We start from the raw sequence: 10,886 nt of genomic DNA, 5'->3' as shown, positions 1-10,886 counted from the left end.
AGTCTTTGGCACCATCTAGCGTCGGTTGCAATGCAAAATATGCATGCAACCTTATGATTCGCTGTCATTTAAACAGCTGGTTCCCATTCATTTCATATTAGTTAACAGTCCCACTGCGAGTAATGAAAATGCTTCTCGACAAGGCCTCGCCATGAGTATGCAAACCGCCTGGTGTTAAGCTGGTTATGGCAGGGCTGCAACATGACCCTAATCTGCATAATTACGTTAAGGGTGCTAAAACCCACTGCATGCAGCACGCTTCAAACAAACAAACAAACAGGGGGAAGGCAGCAACGTTGTTCTTCCGGGGCCAGCAGACATGATTCAGCCAAAATTCAGCCAAGAGGTGCTCACCAAATCTGTGAGTATACAATAACAAGAGTCTCGTTTCCATTGCAATGAAGCACAGCAGGAAGTAAAAGGGTTATAAGTTCTCAGTTGTACGGGCTGTATGGGCTGTAACAGCAACATTGTTCTAGAGAAAAAAGAAAAAGCAAAGAATGGGGACATGGCAGCTAATAATGAAGACATTTTTGTTACATTCAGGAAAATAATGGTTTCGGTACTCAGGATTGTAATCTCACAATTTAATTAAACCAGCTACAGTGATGTAAACAATAGATTGGAGAAGGAAGCGGTCATCAACAATTGGACAGACATTTACAGATGTAAACATGGCTTGTAATTTAATTTGCAACTGAAATGATCGACTTTGGAGAATGTCAATTATGTCTTTAGGTGAATGCTTTCCTTCACTATTCATAGCAACATTCCATCATTGTTTTGGTTGTCATTTTGTGCCTTCCTTCTCCACTTTCTACCTAGAAACAAACCCCTCATGTATCCAGACACTGGTGCTTATATGTTTCTTTTTTTTTTTTTGAGTCCTTTTTTTAAATTATGGATACAAACCGTTACAACACATCTAATTTAGTTTAACTGTAATCTGTTTCTTTTAATTAACCCCAGGCTCACTCATTTTGGTTTGTCTGCTTTTATTGCAAACTTCCCACAAGTGGGTATGAAAAAATAAATGGTTCATAGAAAACAGCCCGTTTACAGGTGCTTCATGTTTTTTAACCTAAAAATGTTAGATGTGAAATGACCAAAATGGTGAAAGTGTAAAATGATGAGCACTCATTGTTTTCCTTCCAGAACACCACCAAACTGAACTTTGATTATACCTCATTTTAATACCATATAGAAGAAGTTCTGTATTCTATAGTTAGTAATTTGCCGAGCAAAGTGATTGGTTGGATATGTTTTAAGTGGTACTGTTAAAAGAAAAAAATTTGGTTATTGTGAAATCTGCAGCTGTTCACTCATGTCATTTAAAAAATACAGGTCAGTATTTCAGCAGACACTAAATCTAACGCTGAGGAAGACCAGAGTAGGTTTCTATCATGTCAAAACAACTCCAGTCTCCAAAATGTCAAAGTTGTTGAGGTTAGGGTTAGGGTTATTAAGTCTCTGAATCACTGTTACATTTGTGATAGAAGGTTAAGTTAGAGGTTTATACTTATTTAAGGCAAATGTGTGTGTACATATATATATATATATATATATATATATATATATATATATATATATATATATATATATATATATATATATATATATATATATATATATATATATGTGTGTGTGTGTGTGTATTTTGAGATTGCTTTAAAATAAAATAGATATGCTTTGATCTTCAGAGTTTTTGTTTGCTCTAACTAGCTATTGTTTTCTTGAAAAAGGAAGGAGCAACACATTCAAAAGAAATTTCAGTTTTTTCAAAGTGATGTATAATAATGTAGAAGGAGCTAATAAACTTGTGATTACTTACTTGTGACTGTGAATTTACCCACAGGTTGAAGAGCTAATTTGTCAGAGGCCACCACCTCATTGGACTTCTAGTGATTTGAAACAACTTCAGTTTTTTTTAATCAACCTTGTAAACTACTGCATCTCCATGTTGGTTTATATTTTTTTTTAACAATAGCTGATTATTCAGACAGGAAATGGAAGTAGGAGGCAATGCAGCTCAGATAATCTTCTCATGTAAAACGTACAGAGAAAGTTACGTGTAAAGCATTATAGTAACTTCATAACATTATGGTAAAGCAGATTAAAAATCAATAGTTCATTATTTTACTGGAAATACAGAACATTTGAATGTATACTGTCCATTCAGTTTTCTCTGTTATCTATTAATGTTTTTCAAACAATTACGTTACAGTTTTTGCTGTGGAGCTGCTGAGCAAGGTCATGGACTTTTTTTTTTTTAACTTTTATTTATTTCTAAGAGCAGTTTTGTAGTCCAAGCTGAAGAAGGCCGAAGCTACAAGTGGATGAGTGAAAGTGTTTGGTTACCGTTCCCCAGCATACTCCAAAAATGGCTGAACAGGCTGGAGTGAAACGTTAAAATGCCTCATTTAAAGAGACAGCACCAAAGTGAGTTGCTCTTAGACGGACTTCAGAACAGGGGTAGAAAGGGAGGAACATGAGCTGAATTAAGAGTAATAAGACCAAAAGCAATGCAGTTCCCTTTTATATTAACCAGAGCTGAATTATTTGAATGTGAAAAGGAAGAAATGAAAAGCATGACATGTCTCTGGCTTGTCCAAAAGGGACCAAGAGCAAAGTAGACTTCCATCATTTTAATGCAGGTGTGATATCCCTTTAAGGCTCAGCATCTGGAATTTGACTCATTTCTACATTGAGGCATCAATGGATTTTAAATTGTTCTGATAAAGCAAACGATTTTGTGTTTAAAGTCTAATAAGAGTCCCTAATGTCTCCCTTGTTTAGGAGGATCCTGTGCAAGAAGAGATAATGTTGACCACCCATGATAAAAACGGTGGGTTGTATCTGACCGGTCATAGCATCAAACAGGCAACTAACAACAGCCACAATTGGACTACACCTGGCCTCCATATGTCAGGCACACATGGACAGGAGTCAGTGGGTCAGCTTGCGACGTCCTCACCGACCCAGGAGGGCATGGCACAGCTGGGCTCGCTGGCGCTCAAGCCCCCCAGGCATGACTCAGAGAGGCTTGCCGAGGACCAGCCACCGAGACGGCCCCTGAAGCTCACCCCGCTGGAGCTGCCAGAGGAGGTGAGGGAGGCTCAGAGGAAGAAACTTAACTTGATCTATCAAGATGCCAAACGTGCTGCTTGTAAGCTCGATATCAGGTTGAACAGTAACGCCATGTGTAAGCCAAAGCCGATTGTGAGGCAGAAGCTGGTGAAAGCGGTCATGAGTCCCTCCGCTTCAACTGTGCCGGTCAAAACGGCACCGCGGCAGAAATCCCCAAGACCCCAGCTGGCGCGCTCTGACCCCGTAGAGAAGCAGCTGCAGGACGTCGCGTGTCGAGCGATCCAGGCCTCCGTGCGTGACAAAGCTGCCCCTCCTCTACTGCCTGCCGCGATTAAAGCCGAGGCCGCGTGCGACGGAGAGGCGTCACGCAAGAACCCGACCGCCCTCCGGCCCGTGGCAGAACGAAGACGGCTGAGGATGAGGAGAGAGAAATGCCTCGAAGAGGATCAGTGCCAATCCAACACGTCACCTGGGAGATTATCCACAGATGGAGGAAGGTTTACCCAAGGTGTCCGAGGCAAAGGCCAGCAGACAGAGTGGTGCTTGTAGAGGCCAACCACATGCTGGAAAGAACATCAAAGATCCCCGCGCTCCTCTAACCTCCTGCAAGCAGGGAGGTGCCAGAAGGAGCCACCAGGAGGAAGGCAGGAAGCAAATCCATAAGAGACATCTTGGACAGACAGTCGGACGAAGGTGGAAACAGGGAAACAGTTCCAAATAGCTTGATCATGAAGCATAACGACGCTCTCCCTTTGGAAGCTCTAGAAATGTAATGAAGGTTCAGTTTGGAAGTTGCCTGTTCCAATTATAACGTGTCAAACATGTCAGAGGCGAGTTTTAATTACCAGGGTGTTATAGGGATAACAGTTTATCATGGGTTCCCAACACAATTGAAAAAGGAAATGATTTGTGATGAACATATGCGTTAGCGTTGCTTTAAGTTATGCAGGGTCCCGTTTTCAAAGCTCCCCAGACCAGGCTGATTAAATTAGCTGAGGCAGCCCTGGCTCAGAACAAGCCTTTTGATACAGCACACGGCTGTGATACCGCAGCTATCCAAGAGAATGACACAGCGGACACTTCTCCCTCAGCAGGAAAAAATGGCCCAGCGCTATGATGTGAAATGTGGAGGGACTGAGGATTTTTACTGAAGGACTTAAAATCTGTTCTTTAATGAAAACGACATAACCGATGTGTTTATAGAGTAAAGAGTATTACACATTTATTACCTAAATACCATTTCTGTTTAAAAAAATAAAAGAGAAATACACTGCAACCGAAACGCATCGATTTGTTCTTTAAGCATCTCTCCTGTTGTGTTTGAATGAACCATGCAGGGGTTTGATGGTTCCCTTCTCGCCCAGAAATCCCTTGTGTGCCTCTCATGCTTGGAAAAACCCATCTCAGAATAGGAACTTTATTGTATGATCTCATTACAAATGCCATTATACATTGTCTGGGTCATCCATTATATATTACCAAGTTCTGGTCATTTTCCTGTAACTGAGAACCTTCCTTTACAAACTGGCAAAGACCTTATTATTATTCTTTTTATTCTCGTCTTTACGCGTCCTGTTGCAGCATTTCAGGCCTACCGTGTAGGGAAGCTGGCTGCCTACATGCTCCAGGGCAGTTTTTTCTGTTAAAAAAAAAAGGATATCTAAAGACGGTATCCTGGCGGCGTGACTGACTTTATCAAATCCAGACTGAATCCAGCATCAACGTAGGCAGGCCGTAGTGATGTAGGAGCGACCCGTGTTTGTATGACCTTCAACCGTTTGGGTTATTTGCGCGTGGGTGTGTGGGTGGGTGAGCAGCGTGTAGAAATAAGCGGATTTGAGTCGAGTGGGTGTACACGAGCAACCTTGTCACCTGGAGGTGCACAGTTGTAAAAGTGGAGAGAAAAGTAAAAAAGCCTGCAACAAACAGCACCCAAGAGGCGCAAAGGACAGGTGGACCCGGCTCCGCAGCCTCAGGCAGGCGGACTCAAGGGATGTGCAAAGTGCAGCCATAGCTCTGTAGAGAGGTGGGTCACCAGTGAGGCACAGGAGCAGCAGCTCCCAGGACCACAGAGGCACAGGGTGAGATGTCAGGCATGTTAATGAACTCCTAAAAAGGTACAAAACTTAATGTAGCAGAAGTTTATCTATATTATTGATATTATCTTTGCCATATGAGGTCTATAGCTGGTTAAAAGATGACTGCAGGTATGAGTTGGGCTAAAAGCCATTTATATTGTTTATATTGTATAGTTAAAAAACTGTAGTAATGTTGAAACACTTTAGTTCTTCGAAACCAATGTTATGTTATAAATGAACCCACGTATGTGTTCTAAATTTTAAAAGGGATTCTGGGTCATCTTCAGAACGCCAGCTTTAAGGCATTAAAACAGAAAACAATACATTTTTGACCGATTTTGTTGAGATGGGGGGCCCTGAAAATGTTTCTTTCTTCAAAGGGAGGCGCAACAGAAAACATTGGAGAACCGCTGGTTGTTTAGCGTGAGGAGGTTAAAGGCTTCAGGCCCTGGTAGAACCTGTCTGTGGTGACCACACCTTCCAATAAGGTTCTCCTATTCAGGCTGGACTTCAAGCACACACACACAGATTAACACATACTCACACCACAATCATGGTGTTCTCTGCATTTAATGAAATAATGAAACCGTTTCTATTTTTAATGTTGCAAAAGTTTATTAGATGATGACTCTTCCTGTTTTAGTTATAGTATACGCTGTTTTTAAAAAATCAGTAAACTTGGTCAGGAGGATATGAAGGATCTTTTCAAGCCCAACATCTTGCTGAGGATTTTATGATTTAGATTGAATTGTGGAATCTTAATCCGGCTTGAGGATAAGATGTTCATCAAGGTATTCTGAACTTTGCTGACCCTCCGCTGGATGGTAAGGGCCTGAAGTGACCAGGATTCTTTACAGGATTCTGCAGGGAAGCCATCAGATGCCATTATGAATACTTTCACTTGCTTCATATGGTTCACTCACCCCCAAAGGTCACTCCAGAACATTTTTCTTGTTGTTAATTTTATTTAGGAACAGTTACTTCATTTAAAAAAATCATCTATATCAGAATTGAATGGATCTATGTCCTTTGAGTATAGATTTTTTTTTAGTTTTTTAGTTTTCTTTTAAATGAGTGCATTTCCTTACCATTGACAAACTGGCAAAATTAGTTTTAGATTATTCAGATGTCTATTTGTGAAGCAAGAGAGCTGCAGTGATTATCCTTGGTGAAGACCAATCATTAGATTAATGAGATTAACTGCCTCCATTCTAAATTCTAATATTAATTATTGAAAACAAAACATGATATTTGCATATATCATCCTACTCGATGAGCGGCCGTTTGAATTCATATCTGCATTTTTGATGTGACTTATATAGTCTATAAGTTGTTTACAGCGTAGTGTGGGATGACTCAACATTGTAGTGCCTCTATGTACCCATACTAGGCTGAAGTAAAATGTACCACTCCACATGGTGGGCAATAGTACAACACAATCAGCCACCATCAGACATCAGACCTATCAGACTCTGTCATGTTCTTGTGATTCTAATGCAACTACAAGGCACATTTTGTGCTCCTCCGCAGCCTTCAGTCTTTGTTTTGACTGATTATCAGACACTCCACTGTCAGCAATAATCTAGTGCTGTTGGTAAATCACGACCCCTGGTTCTCCATTCTAGATAACCAGCTCAGGACTTCATACCCATAGCTGATCTGCAAATGAATGTATGTTGAAATTAAAAGTATTCCTCCTGGTGTTTTGTCTGTTTTCTCTCTTTTTTAACAGTGATGTAAATACTTTCTAAAAGAGTTTTAGGGAATTTATTCAAGAGGCCTTGAGAAAGTGCACTAATCGGAGCCCTACCCTTGCAAATGTTGAACAAAAAAAAAAAAAAAAAAACAGCAAATACACAACGAAAATATAAACTGAGCATTTTAGCTCTTGATTTCGTAAAGGTATATCAAGTTAGAATGTTTGTGCAATTACTAATAAAGATGCTAATTGTAAACAGGTGCTGTGCAGCGATGCAGTTGGTAGCACTGTTGACTTGCAGCAAGGTGGTCTGAGGTTCAAATCCCAGCCTGGGGTCTTTCTCCATGTTTGCATGTGCACATGTGGGTTCTCTCCGGTACTCCTGTTAGTTATGTGTGTGCATGGTTGTGTGTCTGTGATGGACTGATGACCTGTCCAGAATGCACCCTGCCTCTCACCCAAAGACTGCTGGACATACACACACAGGCATATGTGTGTAAAAGTGATTAATGGGCAATAAATGAATGGCTTATAAACACTATGTTCCACTACATCTGGTTTTCATGAATTTAAAAGTACTGTCTATTCTTGGTCCTCCTTTTACTTTGTAAACTAAAAATGCCCTCCACTTCGGCTGCTATCCTGGATTTAATTGTGGTCACAATTATGAAATTTGTAATTGGCAACTTTCCCTAATTTAACTGTAGTTTTATAGCCATTCCACTATGTTCTGGACTTAAGGGCAAAATTAGAATAAAAAAAAAAAAATGCAGTCATCTTAAAATCCAAGATGGGGACCATTTGACGTCAGACTCCACCCCACTCCACCATGCGCTTACCTGACACAATGTCATGCACGCACCAGAAGGGGATTTAAGCTGTTGGGTTTCATTGGGTCATAAAGGGTTAAGAGTTTGGAGCTATAAATGTCTAACAGTTCTAGTTCTCACTAAACAGACATTATGAAAGACAGAAAGACGTAAACAGATCTTAGCCGGACGGCATCATGTTCTGTCAGAACTACTAACAAAATAAAAAAATGTCATATAATCCATCTCCTTCACTTCACTGCAAACACCCATGTGGCAACAGTTGTTCTTAAAACTGCTCTGCCTTGCTACAGCCGAGCCTTACCGTCCTCTTACCCTACATAGAGATGCAAATTTGCCAAAACAAAAATCACATTCTGGCCAAGGATTTCACAAAATGATTGTAACAACTCGCTGGGACATTTTCTGAGCTACACTTAGAAAAACTGTCAACTCACAGATTTTGGATGAAAGCTAGAAGTGGTGCCCTCTGCTGCATGTAAGAGAGGTTGCAGGTTTCCACACAAAATTCTAGTATGAGGTTTCAATCATGAGAGCTATCTCACAGCTGGTATTGTGTTATTTCTTTTTGTAATATTCATCTTTAATGCACATTCATTAGGCGGGTATAAAATGGCATCTTTGTCTTTTTTGCAGAACAGGTTTGTAAAAACAACTAACATCTTTTAAAGATTTAGCTTCACCGCATTCCAACAGGAATGCTTTGCCCATATTTTGGTGTAAGCTGGCCCATCTGATGGGAGGTTTGAAGCTGGCTGTCAGTCTGATACCAGATGGTTTTTTTTCCAACGCTGCCCGGCGCTTGCAGCCCTGTGCTCCCCCGCGTGCTCCTCACCTCTCTAGCCCTCTCGCACATGGCGACAGACGGTTCCTCAGACGTACACAATCACTCACATCGTGCATCTGCCCCAAACCATCAGCCCACTTCCCATCCTCTCCACGCTGAGCCTATACATAGCCTGGCATGCGCTTCATTTCCTTGGCTACAAAGACACCGCAAATAGCCCCGGACGTAATAGCCATCTTGTTTGTTGTCCGTGACATTCACATGTCCACTCTGCGCTTTGGCACGTTTTGGTTCACGCTGAGCTCGGCGTTAGATCAGGATGCACGCCCGTTGTCGCAGAAGCGTCCAAAAACAACCGGTGGCTCGGTTTAAGGAGGTTTTGTACAAGCTGCTCCCAACAACAAACAAGTCGAGATCACAGTGATTGCAGAGGGGAAAGAGGATGCCTGAAAGGAAACAGTTGCCGTGGTTTAACATCAAGTTTTTTTTCCGGGAACCATGTGCATGCATTCAATGACTTGCAGCAGTTGTCATATCTCTTGAAATCACTTTGATCAATTTTTTGTCATGTTAGAACCACTAACATCAAGGTATCCGTGTGGGACTCAGTGTGGTAGACCAACCAAACGTAGTCTATAATTGCAAAGTGCAAGTAAAAGAATGCATGGATTTCTGTTTTGATTTTTACAAATCAAAATCTCAAAGTCTGGTGTGCATTTGTATTCAGCCAACAATTATAGCTCCAACTCTTATTGGGTATACCTGAACCTGCTTTCCACACCTAGAAAAAAAAGGAAAGAAAAAAAGTGAGCATCCATTTAAACACGTATTTTGAGATGAGTTATTTGGTTCTCATTAGGCTATACTAACATATAAGTATGAGCTCATATAAATCAGTCTATTTAGCAGTATTAGGGTCATTGTCCAGCTGGAGGGTTAACCCCTGTCTTCACAGCCTCTGTCAGCTTTTCTTTTCAAGACTGTCTTGTATTTAGCTCCTGCTGAAGAACAGCATCTCCACAGCGTGTTGCTGTCACCACCACGTTTCCTCACTGGTACGTGTGTTCTGGGTGATGTGCTTTGCCACTTTACCACCGCACATTTGGTGTGTTTTGTGTGTATGCCAAAGGTTTTGGTCTCTTCTGACAAGTGGATGTTCTTCTGTTTCAACAGGGCTTGAGAGAAACAGAAAATCAGACTTCTTCTGACCGTCTTACAGGAATAGCTTCGTTTTCAACACTTTTAACTCCACAGGCTTTTTAAAACTTGTTTGATCAATGCTCTTCTCGCACAGCCCGTGTCCTAGAAGCTTCGCAGTTGTGTCACACTCTTTCTATTTTCAGATGATACATGAAACAGTCTCCGCTCTGTCAGATATTTGAGCATTATGGTTTAACCTAATCCTCCTTTAGTGTTTTTAACAACTTAATCGTGAGCCTTTCTGCTTTGTTCCCTGATCTTCTGAATCATGATTTTCCTTAATGTTCCCTGACAGATCTTTAAGACCTTCACAGAAGAGCTTGATTTACACTAAGACTAAGGCATCGTCCTCACAGAAACGAGATTAGGTGTATCTTGTCATTTAGGCTGTGGGTTGATACAGTTTTTGCATGTTTCTATGGCAGTGGCACAGCGCCACCAACGGGCCAGGCATACCTACTACAACGTTTTCCGTGGCTCTGCATCCTCTCATGTGGACGCGCAATTTTTCGGAATCATTTTTGAAAATGTACCATTTTTCATCTTCATCTGGATGGGCCTAAAGTACACAAAAGATTTAATTTACTGATAAGGTTACTTCAGCAATTAATTTCTTGCACACAACCATTTTTAGTTATACAAAGATAAAGGCAATTGAATTAAACAAAAATGCCACCGTTTACAGATTTTGATCAAAAGTATTTGAAAACTTTGCATTCTTTATCATGCATTTCACAATTCTGCACTACTTTTTTTGTTGATCCACCATTTCAGGTTTCTATAAATTCCAATAATCTATGCGGCTTTAACGAAACTAAATGTGAATAAGTTAAAGGATTGAAAAGATGTATTTTTAAGGATAAAAAGAGGGAGGAAATATGTGTGACTAAAAAGGCATTATAGATGAGACCATCCATTCTGGGAAAGAGGAAACTGTATGATTTTGGTTTCAAAGCACAACACAAGCATCTGAGACGGTGCATCTGACACAAAGGTACAAGCAGGAGTGTTCTGTAATCATTTTCTCAGTCTAAATAAAGCCCTTCTCCACAAGTGTGTGGTCGGGTAGAAATCACAGCAGCCCGATGCACCACCAGACCCGAGTTGCCTCTTCTGTGGCTGTCACTGTGGCAGGGGCTGGACAGTATGAGGTTATTACCCAGATGCTGCACCTCATCTTTGAGGGAAGCTGTTCGACTGGGTGC

The 10,886-nt window shown here is 41.0% G+C and overlaps 1 protein-coding gene across 1 annotated transcript; it reads left to right on the top strand.

Annotated features, from left to right (window-relative positions):
* Positions 1 to 3,979, top strand: LOC105933913. Its single transcript, XM_021322121.2, has 2 exons — positions 1 to 361; positions 2,797 to 3,979. The coding sequence occupies exons 1-2, from the start codon at positions 320 to 322 to the stop codon at positions 3,634 to 3,636; spliced, it is 882 nt and encodes a 293-aa protein (XP_021177796.2). The 5' UTR covers positions 1 to 319; the 3' UTR covers positions 3,637 to 3,979.
* The last annotated feature ends 6,907 nt before the right edge of the window (positions 3,980 to 10,886 follow it).

This window comes from Fundulus heteroclitus, chromosome 13 (assembly GCF_011125445.2).
Source record: "Fundulus heteroclitus isolate FHET01 chromosome 13, MU-UCD_Fhet_4.1, whole genome shotgun sequence".
NCBI lineage: Eukaryota > Metazoa > Chordata > Actinopteri > Cyprinodontiformes > Fundulidae > Fundulus > Fundulus heteroclitus.
Note: the sequence above shows the minus strand (reverse complement) of the source record. Positions and strands in the feature narration are given on the sequence as shown.